This window comes from Quercus lobata, chromosome 9, assembly GCF_001633185.2.
Source record: "Quercus lobata isolate SW786 chromosome 9, ValleyOak3.0 Primary Assembly, whole genome shotgun sequence".
NCBI classification, from domain to species: domain Eukaryota; kingdom Viridiplantae; phylum Streptophyta; class Magnoliopsida; order Fagales; family Fagaceae; genus Quercus; species Quercus lobata.
Genome location: NC_044912.1, coordinates 33,228,353 through 33,243,379, shown reverse-complemented (window position 1 = coordinate 33,243,379; position 15,027 = coordinate 33,228,353). Strand labels below are relative to the sequence as shown.

General features: G+C 31.6%; 1 protein-coding gene across 3 annotated transcripts; it reads right to left on the bottom strand.

The window, feature by feature from the left end:
• Nucleotides 1-348: 348 nt before the first annotated feature.
• On the bottom strand, nucleotides 349-14,974 carry LOC115960755 (metal transporter Nramp5-like). Of its 3 annotated transcripts, XM_031079742.1 has the most exons (14): nucleotides 14,960-14,974; nucleotides 7,643-7,824; nucleotides 7,431-7,509; nucleotides 7,298-7,338; nucleotides 6,833-6,911; nucleotides 6,566-6,670; nucleotides 6,291-6,400; nucleotides 3,342-3,523; nucleotides 3,154-3,223; nucleotides 2,456-2,629; nucleotides 2,135-2,239; nucleotides 1,885-2,016; nucleotides 1,682-1,777; nucleotides 349-897 (listed from the first exon to the last, which is right to left on the bottom strand). In XM_031079742.1, exons 2-14 carry the CDS (start codon nucleotides 7,811-7,813, stop codon nucleotides 562-564), a joined length of 1,680 nt encoding a protein of 559 aa, XP_030935602.1. In that variant the 5' UTR covers nucleotides 7,814-7,824; nucleotides 14,960-14,974; the 3' UTR covers nucleotides 349-561. The 3 variants fall into 3 exon arrangements, with proteins under 3 accessions (XP_030935602.1, XP_030935603.1, XP_030935604.1); XM_031079743.1 differs by lacking the exon at nucleotides 1,885-2,016; XM_031079744.1 differs by lacking the exon at nucleotides 2,456-2,629.
• Nucleotides 14,975-15,027: the final 53 nt, after the last annotated feature.

Here is a 15,027-nt window from a genome sequence, read left to right as displayed (position 1 = left end):
ATGCAGAAAATTATTTTCTCTCCGAGAAAGTTTCTTTTCTTTTTTTTTTTTTTTTAAAAAGTCAGTTTTCATGAATGAGGAACTATGAATTTATATACGTTAGTGAACAGACACACTATTCAAAATAAAACTGCTGTGCACAGACTGACTGACTCAAAAAATAAAATAATAAAAATTATTATTTGGAAAAAAGGGCCCAGTCCACATATGCCAAAGCCTAATCCAATGTCCGGCCCATGAGCATATAAACTCATATTATCTCTTTCCTTTTCTATGTGGGACTCAAGATTTTCATCATTTTTAATAACATTTTCAAGTGAACAAATTAAACATCAATTTCTTATTCACTCAATACTATTGTTCCAACAAAAGGTTCAACATAAACTTACAATAGAACAGTGGAAACTACAATAGATGGTTCGAAATTACATACAATTTCCGTAGGAGGAAAGCCTTAGATGAACTCGAAGAAAGTTGAAGTCACATTTAACTTGGAGCTCCCTACCATTAACGATATACCTTGGCTTGGCTGTTGTTGCATTTGATCTAAAAAAAAACCCTTCACTCTGGTAGTGGGATATCGACTAAATCCTCTTTGTAAGGAATGTGATCCAACTCGCCCACCTCACAAGAATGCCCGTGTTCCATGCTGTTTTGGGCTACTAGGTGGTCATGCCTTACAGGCTCAACAAATGTTACAATAGTGTCTTTTCGGAAGGTAAGATAGATGATTGCTAAGATGTAGACAAGCATTAAGGGAAACACTAGGAGCCCAACAAACACATTTGCAACCTTTGGTAAATTGTTGTGAATTAGCCAATCCACAAAGCCGGTGCTCAGGTAGTAGATGTTGATGCCAATGATTCCGATGCCTAGGATCCACGAGATCACAATAACCTACAAGCTTAATTGTCCGATGCTTAGTTAATAAAAGGATGTCTGCCTTACTCTTTCTTTCTTCTTGTCTATGTGTGCAATAGAAACAAGAATGTGGTGGTTTTTTTTTTTTTTAATGCTTTGCTTGCTTTGGCCATCTAATTTCATATACCTTTAATATATATATATTTTTTTTTTTTTTTTGAGATAGTTTTCAACCTATAGCGTCTGCTCTTAATAATAGCTCTTTATCATCAGACCAAGACACTAATTAGTTTTTTGTATAATCAGGGATTGAATCTCAAATCTCTTATTCAACCATCAGAGACATACCTTTAAACTTCAATATGGTTACCTAGGTGTTATAAATTATGTTTTTCAATTAAATTCAATCATATGACTATATTGATCAATAAGCCATATAATTAAATTTAATTGTCGTTAAAAGAAATTCATTATATTTATGCTATACTTAGCAATATAGTTGTATGACTGAATTTAATTGACAAATCTAAGATAAAGTATCTAAAAAAAAAACTATATTTAAATTTTATACTTATGAATGCATATGGAGTTATATGATTGAATTTAATAGACAAGTCTAACATAAAAGTATCTAAAAAGATTATAATTTTTTTTTTTTTTTGCTAAAACAAAATACTATATCTAAATCTTATACATATGAATTGCATTTATGAGCATTATAAATTCAGCCTATCACCTTAATCAAGGCCCACTATAATGGTTGTACCTCATTTAAAAGCAAAGTAGTAGAAAAAGAGAAAGAAGTACAAAAACAACTTACATATATTGAATTCTTGTGTGGTCCCATCTTTGTGGCACTGCTACTGAATTTAAGGAGGGGGATTAGAGCAAATGGAAGCTCAAATGAAAGTATCATCTGCAAAGCAAAACCCATTAAATTTTTATCCTATGTTTGAATATAGGTATAAACGTTAAAAAAGAAAAAGAAAAAAGAAAAGAAGACATAGTTCACAAGTTACAAACCGATGCGATGATGATAAGTCGGGCTGAACCATTAGATCCTCCAATAATGGCAACAATAAGACTAGGTGCAATGGCAATGCACCTTGTCATCAGGTTTCTAGCCCATTTTTTCATCTTTAGATCCAAGAAACCCTATAAAAGCCACACCATCCTTAAATTAATTAAAATTTAATCCCAATTAATTAGGGTAGCTTCACATGATATAAACATATATGTTTGTGTGTGCATGTTATATATTTAATTTCAAGACCTGCATGATGAATTGCCCTGCATAAGTGCCTGTGATGGTGGAGCTTTGCCCTGAGGCTAGTAATGCAATGGCATAAATGGTTGAGCTTGACCGACCCAATACACTCTACACACATAAATCAATAAAATTAAAATATATATATATATATATATATATTTATACCTTGTGCATAAATATTGTGCATAAATATTCTAAATGCATTTAAATTGATAGACTATCATTTGTCCCAAAATCTTAAATTAAAAAAAAAAAATTGTGGAATTTAATTATTTAACCATTATTATTCTAATGTAAAATAATTTCATATATATACAATTGAACCTTGAGAAGGAAAGAGGCTGAGTGGAGGTTAAGATCACTGCATTGATTTGCAATCTCATTTGAGATATTATTGGCTGAGCAAACGGTGCCCGATACAGAGATAATTGCAACATTGATTAGAAATGCAACAAACAATGCAAATCCGCTCTCTATTAGGAAATATCGACATGCATCCTGTGACATAACACGACAAGGCAAACACAAGCATTTTGACACATTAGCAAAAAGCAATTGTTTTGGAACATAAAAAAAAGCATTTATCTCTCCTATGCAATTTAATAAATTAAACTAGTTTTACCATCTACAATTATGACAATTACTGGAGTCTGGAGCTCACTTGTATTTCTTTGATTAACTTACAAATTACATCTTCTAGTTTTTCTAAAATTTAATTCAATCTTGTTACTTCTGAAATATTCATACTAGTAAAAAAATTTATACTTTGATTCAATGTAGTCTTTCCATCTAATTCCGTCTGACAGTGTTGTTAGATGTCTTAAAAATGATGTTGTTTTAGAAATTAAAAATACCAAAATTACATTGTTTTGGGACACGTAACTAGCAACCATCTTAATGAGAGGACTACATTGAAAACAAATGGATGTTATAGGAGTGAATTGAATAAATTAGAAGTTATAATACTAAATTAAATTTTGAATAAAATTAGAAGGGGCAATTTGAAAGCACTAGATTCTTACATTAATGCCATGGACAGAATTTGGTATTTTTCTGGATAGCACAAGAGCCGAGTGGAGAAAAAGATTGTGCCTATTGGTCAAAAGAAATGGAATTCACAATATGGTATAACACAAATTAACGATTAGAAGGAAGAAAATAAATAGTTATGAAATAATGAAGGATATTTATGAAGCAGTAAATTACATACGGCATGACAAGGGCACCCAAAAGTGCTATGGCATCCCCGGTGGCTCCTTGGCCACTGAGCTTGGGTATAAACATTCCCTTTAGCACAGCACCCGCTGGAGGCTTTACATAACCCATTTCTGCAAAGAAACATGCGGCCATTACGAAGACCAGTATTGTTATCAGCAATTCCAGCTTCCTAACCTGCCAACCAGAAATGTTTTAACAAGAATTAAAACTATAGTGGAAAACGGGAAAGAACATGAATTCAATTTTTTGAACTCCGAGTAGCACTACGGTTGAGACCATGACTCTTTGCAAATAAAAACCTTCTATTCCACTCAATGGCAGCTCGAGGCCTCGGCCTAAAGGCCCCAGTTTTGTAATGGTTTTATTCCATTATAAAAAAATGACCCGTCCCTTTTTTTTTTTAATCTCAAAATTATAAAGTAATGTTAGGATATTGCAAATTTTACTGCTTAGAACTTACAAAATGTTGTGTCACTAATTACCAAAAAAAAAAAAAATCTAGTATTCATTTATAAGGTGGTTAAAATAGATCAATCACATTCATTACTACATCAATTTGTGTGTTATACATGGTAAAATTAATAGTATCTTTAGGTTTTAGTAATTTTCAAAATTACCGCATACCTTTGGTGCGATAGTCACTCCACAAGTATAAGTGCTTGTGGAGTGTGGGACGGTAAGGACCGGGGTTCAAATCTCTAAGAGGGAACTTTACACACATATACACTTAGATTAGACTAGAGTAAAATTTCTATCTTGTATAAAAAAATAAAAAATAAAAGTAATTTCCAAAATTTTATGATAATAAGTAGTTTAAACAATAGAAAAAGGATCGTGCAAGATTTTTCTCACTTCAAAAAAAGGTCTAGAAAAATTATACCAATAGAAACTCAACCCAATTGAAAACTATAAACTTTTTTTTGGGGGGGGGGGGGGGGGGAAGGTAATGTTTTAAGGCTTTAATTTTTGTAAGCTAATATCCTATACAATAGATTGCCAACATTACCCACCGAAGATTATAAAAACAAACAAACAAACATTACCCACATAATCTCTCATATGGCCACACATCAAATAATCTCAATCTCTTCCGTAACACCAAAATCAAAATTGATTATGATGTGTTGCTTTATCTATGATAAAGTAAACCTCATTTTTTAACAACTATATATTTTTTTTTTAATTTTATACTTTAACAATGCATCGCCTTATCTAAGATAAATTATCACAATTATATCAAGTCAACTTTGATTCATAATATTTCACTTTATACTTTACCAAGCATATATGTCATTTGTTTGATTTTTTTTTTTTTTTTTTGCGCAGACTCATGTAAGAGATTATGCATATATCTGCTTGAAGTCAAGGTGATCTAAGCATTTATTTGTTTCTCATAATTATAAAAACTAGCTTATAACCTCATGCATATGCATGGATATACTTAAAGATATACAATAAAATATATAATATAATTCCTATATCTATATAATTTAAATACTATTGATAGTCATTTTTATATTTTTTAACTCTTTAAAAAATTTTGTAGGGATATTATTAAAATGTAAATTATCTATATTTTTTTTTTAATTATTGCGAAGCATTTTTTTTTTTTTACGATTCATTTATTCTAAACTTTTTGGTTTTTTTACTTAATAACTCACTTGGATAAATATTTATGATGTGGTCCCACATTTGATTGTAAAATTAAGAAATAAAAACCTTTAAAAATAAATAATTTAAGACACATGGTACAAAATTAGAACTCTAATTTGAATTTCTAATTTAAATTTCTCTCAACTTCACCTATTATTATATATATATAGATTTGGTTTGCCAAAAACAAAGAAAAGAATATGCTAAGATTTATATTCTAAAGTGTCACAAAATAAGAAATCATTTTCAACAGATCAATTAGTGTACTAATTTACTTGTTTGACTTAGACAGCAAGAATCACGAAGCAGCAAATTCTAAAGACACAGGGCATTATCCACGCAATACAAATTAAAAAAACAAAAATACTTAAAGTCTTAAACAATGATGCAATCCTCCACACAAAGTGGGAAAAAAATAAAGTGAAAACTAAAGTCAAACAAACAGTTAAAATGCATACATTATTAATGACTAATTCACAACTTGGTAAATAAATATGCTTCATTCGAGTCAAATAACGTGAAAATTCTTTTGACTAGTAGTACTTGATAGCAACAGAGGGAGTATTATCATTAGGATTAAAAATCGATATCACTGTAAAGGGATTCAAAATTTTAGAGGGGCATTATGCATCAATGATTAAATGTTTAAAGGGATAAGAATTGAGTACAGTATTTTTGTGCAGTAAACTAGTTGTGATATACACACGTTACACATGACAAATGTTTAATATAGATTCATATCTCAATAAATCTAATGTACAAAAACACTGAACCAAGTCATTTTCCTGTTAAAAGAGGGTTCCAAAAGCTAGAGACAGAGTCAATATTCCCCCCACCTTCGCCATTGTATCCGTGCATAAACAAACTGTACTACTTGCAAACTATGTACGAAAGCCTAACTATATGTCACACAACGTACGTAGTTTCTTTTTTTTCATTTTTTTAATTATTTGGGTTGGTGGGCTGAGTGGAACTTTTTTTTTTTTGCTGAATGCCGCAAGTGGACAGTTGTGAATAAAAATATTATACACATTTCTTAAATAATTAAAGGGCCAAAAAAACGTACGTAGTAGTTGATAGTTGGCCATAAAAATATTAGACTCAATTTAAAATAAAATAATAATTAACGGCTAGCCAAAAACGTACGTAGATAATTGATAGTTGGCATAAAAATATCACGCAAAGTACGTGGATGTATAGTGGAGCATAAAAATTAAACACCCAATTAAATTTCTTAATAAATAATTAATGGAGGAGAAAATTTTAAATAGGTAATAAAATAAATTACCCCGTATCTCTGTAGGCCAAGAAGTAAGAGAGTACTTAAACCAGTGATGAGAACTCCAGTCCAGATTGGGATGTGGAACAGTATATTTAGTGCAAAAGCTGTTCCAATCACTGCCACAAATTGGGAAAATTGAAAAATTTTATTCTTCCTTAATTTGAATATGATCAAGGAGACATGGATGAGAGGATAATTCAAGAATGATGAGGCTAGTGCATGCATCAACATAATATGGTAATGATATCATTTGTCTTTGTAAGTCAATTTTATTGGTTTACCTTCGGGTATGTCAGCAGCTATGACTGCAGCCTCTGCTAGCAACCATAGGCAATACTTCACAAATTTTGGGTACTCAGCCTTACATAATTCTGAAAGGTGTTTGCCTGTGGCAATACGTAAACAAATACTTATCTTGATTAGTTACTACAAGAAGAATCATTAAAAAATAAAATAAAATAAATTACTACTAAAAAAGAAAAAAATTGGAGCCGAAACTATAGTAACGTCTATATTTTGGCCTAGAATTTGTTTGCTCTGCTTCTTACCGGTGCTTACACCAAGATTTGCAGCTAGCGATTGAATTATGAGCGCAAAGATCAACCCAATAAGTATCACCCACAGTAGCTGAAAATAGCAAATAGCACAACCATGCTTAATATTTCTCTCGTAAACCAATTTCTAATTATTTGGGCCATTCATGTTTGATTCAGTTTCTCCACAAAAAAAAAAATGTTTCATTCAGTATATTTTAGGTCCTTCGTTTGAAAATTTTTATTTCGATCCTTTATGTTTGATTCAGATTTTTACTTGCCCCTTTACTTTTCAAAATTTTCATCAAAAAAAAAAAAAGCCAATACGAAAATAAAAGTATTCTCTTAGTAAAAGTAATCTCTTAGGAAATGTTTCAAAATAAACCTATAATATATCTACACTTTTGTTAAAGGCTGACTTTCTCTCTTCATAAATTTTCCTGAAATAGCTAGTTCCATCTTTTTTTCTATTTGATTTACCTCAAATCTGTGATTTGCTCCAGCCTGCAGATCAGTTTCCACTGCGACATGGTAAAAATGATATTACTTTGTCAAACACACACACATGCACAGAAACACAGAGAGACAGAGGGAGAGACAAAAAGAGACTCACAATTGCCTGGGTCAAGATAAGCTAAGGAGACAAGGAATCCAGGGCCAACAAATGATAAGAACTTTCTCCACCCAGGTTTCTAGAACATCAATCATATATACTCAAATGTTGATTCTAAAAAGATAATCTATCCAAACATATAGAAGAAAGAAATTTAAAGATAGAAAATGCATAGCTAAGAAAGAAAGAGAAGAGGCTTATATGAGAAAAACCTTAGAGTCCTCGTCATGATGATCAAACTGTTTATGATCAGGACTATCAGTGATATTGGGGGGTGGGGTTCCCTCTAGATTAAGGGCAGCTATACGATTGCTCCCTTCACCCCATGACGATGATGATGATGGTACAACATCACTTACTTGCTGCAGTTCTTGGCTTCTCATTCTTTTTATCTCTAGTCTTTGATTACCTACTGCATATGAAAGTTTCAAATGGAGCTCCTTATTTATAGCGCAATGTGGCATGAACCAAGCAATATGTTTGGTATTGAGGACAGCATAGTAGTCACTCTACACTAACTCCAAATTGTCTCCATCCTCATTGCCAAATATGGACATGTCACTTTCTACTTTCTTCTTTCTTCTTCTTTTCTTTTCTTTTTCTCTTTTCTTATTTTTATTTTTAATTCTCGGTAGAGAAATAAAATTTTCACTTCCTTTCTTCTTGATGAGGTATACTATTTAAGAATAAACAAAACAAAAAGATATTCTAAGAATGATGTTTCCACTCCTTGGCTAATATGTTCCTCTTTTGCATTCTATATTTGGAAGAACTCTCTCAGAGTTTTATTTTCTTTTCTTTTCTTTTTGGCAAAGAAATAACTAACCCTGTATCATCCATTTGATCAAGACAAATGAACACGTAGATTAGCCCTTTTTTTTCATAACATGACACGCTTTTGCTCATGTCCACTTATAAATTGTCTCAATGTAACTTGGTTGAGATGGGGTTGGCTTCTCATCACAATTTCTGCTCATTGAATTTCAAAACAAGGGTGTGAAAGAAAACCCATGAAAAATAGGATCTCCAAAGTTTAACCTTTAATTATTATTATTATTTTTTTTTTGTCAAGTGGTAAAAACGTTGCACGTTTTTATATTACAATTTGCATGCAATAAGCTTGGCGGTGGTGGTTAGTAGTGATGACAATGATAGCATGAATAATAAACGGTGGTGGTGAAGAGGTGGATGGTAATAGTGGCAATATAGTGGTAGCAACATCGGTGATAGTAGTGTAAAATAAATAGGAATGATCTTAAAATAATATTATTAGTTGACTTTGCACACTGAAGAATATATCCCTCTTATCAAACCAATAAACGGAAAAGAAAAAAAAATTATCATCATTTTCTAATTATAATTTGCACATACCCACTATTATTTGGTTACGCTCACACAACAAATAGGTACAAAAATTTCCACTATCTCAAGAGAGCTTTATACTAAGACAATGGTTTCAAGTACCAAATTTCTCAATTAACTTTGACCTTGCATTCCAATTACATTTGGACCCAGGTCTTGAATATTGTTTAGGGGGCCGTCTCAAATTAACTACTAGAACAGAATATTTTAGTATCAATACACCGTTTCGAGATTACACACCAGATATATATATATTGCTTATTTCTATTATAAGCTAGATGATTTATATTAATTGATCTAATTTAATGTTCTTAAATAATTCTTTATAAAGAGTGATGAGATTAGTTACTTAAAAAATTAGGCTAAAATGCAAATTGCACCCTCTAATTTTAACTAAAATTCATTTAAGTCATCTAAGTTTACTTTCATTTAATTGAGCTCTCTAAGTTTTGAATTTATTCAAGTCAATCTTTTTGTCTAATTTCGTTAAAAATATTTCATTAAAAAATATTTTTCTCATATGAAAAAATTCTATAAACTTAATAAAAATATTTTATAATTTTTTGTGAAATTTCTTTTTTCGGATAATTTATTTTCTTTTAGTTAATTGCATACTAAACGAAAATATTTTAATAAAATTGGATGAAAATGCTTAAATTTAGTAAATTTGAAACTTAGAAAATTCAATTAAACAAAAATAAGGTTAAAGGACTAAAATAAATTTCAATTAAATTTAAAAGATCCAATTTTCATTTCAGCCTAAAGAAATATATTCAAATATGGTATTTTTGGAAATAAAAAGTATACAGGGAAGTCACCAAAAAGTACGAAGCTTCCAAAGTTTCATCTTTACTTTTAAATAAACCACTCTCACGTGAGCTTGACTTCACTTTCTACCATCTCACTCTCACCTTTTTCAGCTTTCCCATTTTTAATTGTTTTATGTCTCATCTTGATTCTAAATAATATGATTATTAATGAAAATAAATAACTACAAAAATTTTTATTAACAATCTTGTTTAAGATTCCAATTGAACCAAGAAAAAAAAGGGGAGGGGCAGGAATCCACCTCATGAAATGCTTATTATTGATGAATCACCGTCCATTATTGGAATTGTTCGGTTAAAATAACTTGACCCTAGTTAATCAATTCAATTACCCAAGTTAATTAATTAGGTTCAATTGCATATAAATCGTGGAGGCATCAACTAATCACCAAAAATACTAAATGCAGCGAAAAATAAATTTGACACGGTGATTTGTTGACAAATGGGGAAAATCTCGCAAGGCAAAAACCACACCAGGTGATTCTAAGATCACTGTTAGGTTTTAAGACTTTAGGAACTGAATGTATTAGAACTTCAATATGTAATGTGTTGGCAAACCATGATCAAACTTAGAGTCTAGATTTAGGCTACTCAAAGTGTGTTTATGTGTAAAGTTGGAATTGAGTGATTGCAAAATTTACTAAACTAAATCTACAAGGCTTAATTGATCGAAAATTAGACTCGATCGATTGAACCTCAGGCAGATTGTTTTTTCTGCAGAATTTCCAACTTAGCCCAAGCCCATATGACATGTAAGGTTTTATATTTTACTTCAAGTATAAAAGGAAAAACCCCAGCCACGTTTTAGTGGTTGTTGATATACTGTGTGTGTGAATCTTTTATGAAATCTAAAGGTGTTTACCTTCATACAGACTTAGGGTTATCAAGATCAAGATTGATGTCAAAACTTGATTAGCCTCCAAAGAAACATATGCCAAAACATGCACACATCAGATATCACTCTCTCCCACAAAAATCCTTCTTACCTAATTATCTTGGAAGGCAATGCCCAAGCAAAGCCACTTGGACTTGAGTTCCAAATCCCACAAGTCTTGTGCAAAAGCACTAAGTCTGTGAGAATTGGGGCCCGGATCCTCATGGCTGAATCATTCTCATGAAATTCATTTATATATATGTATATGTATTAAAATGTATATCCTAATCTAAAAAACTAACAATTATTTGAAGATATGTGTATTGTATGATGTGTTCTTATGTAGGACCTATAGAGGTAAGAGAAAGGACAAAACTCCATTGCATAATAAGCATGGAGAAAAATCATGTAGTTCAGAGATTCAGCATTCTGGGTTCTTACAGGCCTAGTACCCCTGGGAACCACGACAGTACACCCAGGTACCACGACAGTACGCCCGGGGTACCAAGTGAAGGAACTTTTTTTAAATTTTTACACAATAAAAGATAAGCCTCAAATACTCTATTTCAATCTCTTTCTCATTGTGAATATTATGAATAATTATTTTACTTATTTTGTAAGAGTAAAGGGTCATTTTATGACACTAAAACACTTATAATGGTATTTTATTGCTTAGGAGGAATCGCATTTTGCCTTGAGGAGCTTTATGTGACATGCGCACAACTTAGTTCGTAATCAGCCCCTATTTAGCTGTGGTGAACCAAGCTTAGTCCACCAAAACAACAAGTAAATGACGCAGGATCCTTGTTTCTACTTGGGCTTGTGTGCTAAGAAAAAAGCATCCACGCAACCATTATGTGGGTTGATGGGTTGTCCTTTTTGTGGGCTAGTAGGCTGACTAGAATTGCCATCAATTTCATTCACAGTAATTTCATATAACTTTTCATTGGCTAGGTCTAGATATGGCAAAACAGGTCAGAATTTGTTAACCCAACCTGACCTAAAAAATACCTAACCCGAACTTGGATTTTTGACTCAAAGCAAAAAAAGATTGACCCATGACTCGACCTATTTTTTCAACCCAACCCATGACCCGAAACATTTTTTAAAACATTTTTTTGGTAGAAAAAAAATAGGTAAAACTACATTGTTAGTCCCTAAAGTCTATCTATTGAGCGCTTTTGGTCCCTAAAGTTTTAAGTGTGCGTTATAGATCCTTGAAGTTTTAATATGAGTGCTATTAGTCCCTCTGTTAACTTCCGTTAGTTTGTTTGTCTATGTCTAACGGAACAATGATGTGGCATATTTTAAATGACGTGGCAACCTATTTATTATTAAAAAATTATATATTATATTATACACATCAGAATTGGCTAAAGTCAAATAATATGGGTCTTCAACACATCAAACCCATGTCTTTCTCCAAATTCAAAGTTCCTAGATTTCATTATCTTTTCCTCCTTTTACTCGGAATCCAAACAGGACCAAGGAATATGTTTATGGAGAGAGAGAGATTGTAACCAAGGCTGGAGGTATCTATATAATTGCATCTATATATACAAAACCAAGTAGAAATCTCTTAAGAAAAAAAATACCCATCTTTCAAAATTGAACACTGAAAAATCCTTAGACCCTCAAATTAAATGTTCACAGTATAATAATTTCAATATGTATTTGATCAAATGGTTAACGGCAAATACTCAATAGAATGATCACTTCCATTTCTCACCCAAAGAATTAATGAAACCAAAGGATACAAAGTTTTAGGTTCAACGAATATATGTATCTACATGTAAAATAAGTGTTTATGCATAGTGAGAGATCTGACTAGAGTGTTTTGACATAAGTGGCATAGGCCTTGATGAACTTGTCGTCTCCATCTTCTTTTAGTGTTGCTACTGCAACGGTGGAGTTCTGTAGTAGCAAAATCCTTTAAAACATATATTAGTTATTTGATTTTGAATTGAACATATTTCTAGACCCTGTTTGGATTTCGAGAAAATGAAGGAAAATGAAAAAAATAATCCAGGTTCTTTGATTTTGGAGAAAGATCCAATTTTTATGAGTTTGATATGTTGAAGACCCACATTATTTGGGTTTACCCGATTCTATGTTTGTAATACGATGTATAATTTTTTAATAATAAATAGGTTGCCACATTATTTAAAACATGCCACATCATTGTTCCGTTAGACACATAGACAAACAAACTAACGGAAGTTAATAGAGAGACTAATAACACTCATATTTAAAACTTCAGAGACTAATAATGCCCGCTTGAAGCTTTAGGGACCAAAAGCGCTCAACAGGTAAACATTAGGGACTAGCATTGTAGTTTCATTAAAAAAAATAATAAAATTAAGACAATATTGGTTTAATTGTTTGTTGTGAGCTTTAAGGAAACAATTAAGACCTTTACATAACTACATGCAAATGAATTGAAAGATGATTAGTTAAGGCATTTTGTAATAAGTAAAGATTTTTAGATATCAAATAACAAAGTACATGCCAAGATAATCTAGTTACAATAGAGTTAAAAACGTATATTTAAAATTATAGACATGTATGAGAAATATTCATAAATGTGAAAAAAGGGAAGTCAAAGTATCAATGAAATTAGTATAAATTATGAATGCCTAGGCCTATTTTTAACAATTCATGTCCAAAATAAACTACTTTTCAAAATAAATAATGATATTTTATGGAGTATGCATTGCTTAACAATGACATGATATTCATAAAAGAGACCATGTATAAATAAGCAAACAATCAAACTTTAATTTATATTCTCAAATTAAAAGAGTGCCAACCACAATTGATAATAGATTATAAAATTAGTTTTCAAGATTATAAATTTCTTATATGTTTTTATTGTTTGTCAAATAAGTTATCCAAGAAGGCTTTTGTAATTTTGTTTTATGTTTTGGGATGTTGATATTGTGTAGAAATGAAATTTGTGTATCTATTTTACTTATCATTAGTGCTATTTTGTTTTAGTTAGTAATACTGGGATTTGTATAATTTTAAAATTATTGAACAAGTATTAATTGGTTTAGCTAAGCCCATTCTTGATATGTGTGGTAAATTCAAAATAATACATTTTATATCAAATAATTTGTTGCGTGGCTTTCCAAATAGAAAATACATGTTGTTTTCTTAAACATTTTTTTTTTTATAATTCCATGTGAAAAATAAAAATACTAGTCAACTTGACCCAAAACCCGATTAACCCAACCCATATTCTAACTGATTAAAATGACCCATTTTTTACCGTGCAACCCAATTGACCCGTAACCAAATTAACCTGACCCAAACCCAGCCTAATTCACCCGTTTGCCACGTCTAGCTAGGTCATCATAGTCAATGTTATGCCAGTCATAAGTCAGATCCCCCATATCACCATTCCCATCATGACCCCCAACATCATTCCCTTCATCCACCAAATTACCACCCTCCTCAAACTCATCATCAACAAGAGCCTCATCCCCATCTTCCAAATCAACATCATTATCATCATCAAAGTCATCAACATCCACATCCACATCCTCCACAGTCCACACAACACCATAACCAACCAAATCAGAAGCATCAACAACATTGATATAGGAATTAACAATTTTTTTCTGAATAGGGGTTGCATGTTCAACATAAATGACTATTTTAGGATCAATAGGGTCAAGACACTTAAATAGTTCCTGAGTATCACCATCATTGGAGTATCCTAGGTCATTGTGAAGATCCAACCCAAGCACAAAAAAATAAAACTAGACATAATCTAATACCCTCAACTTCACACAATAATGCTTAACCTCTAGTACATAAAAGCAATCTGAATCCACATTATCATAAACTTTCACCTTACCACCTATATACTTCCTCTTACCTAAGTGGTGCAATACCCCATTGTAATGAATAAACAATGTAAAATTCTAACCAAGAATCTTTCCTGTGAGAGTTATAAATTAAAAAGGAAACAAAACACAACACCAATATATTAGCTGACAAATACAGTGTTAGTACCCCAAACAAAGCAAACAACTCCGAGTGGGGACCAAGTTGCTTCAAAATAATAAAACTACATGTGAAGATGTTCAAAAATAGACAAATAAAGTAAATTGTCCACACACATACCAAAAAAAACAATTAAAGTAGTTACAAAGCATTTAATCTCACCTATTAGTCAACAAAATCCAACATAAACAAACAAAATGAAACAAAGTACCTCTTCAACATAAAAAGTTAACTTTGGTCTCAAGCTTTAAAGAATACACAGCAAAATCAAGCACAAAACCCAAAACTAATTATACCCAAAATAACACATAACTTAAACTAAAAACCGAAAGTTTTGGGTTTTTAGAACTTACCCAAAGGTGTATTGGTCAAAGCCACCTCCTGAAGCAATGGAGTAGAGCTGCCGAGTAAACCCTTGATTAACGAAGTGGAGCAGAGCCACCGAGAACATCTACCTCTCTCTCTCTCTCTCTCTCTCTCTCTCTCTCTCTCTCTCTCTCTCTCTCTCTCTCTCTCTCTCTCT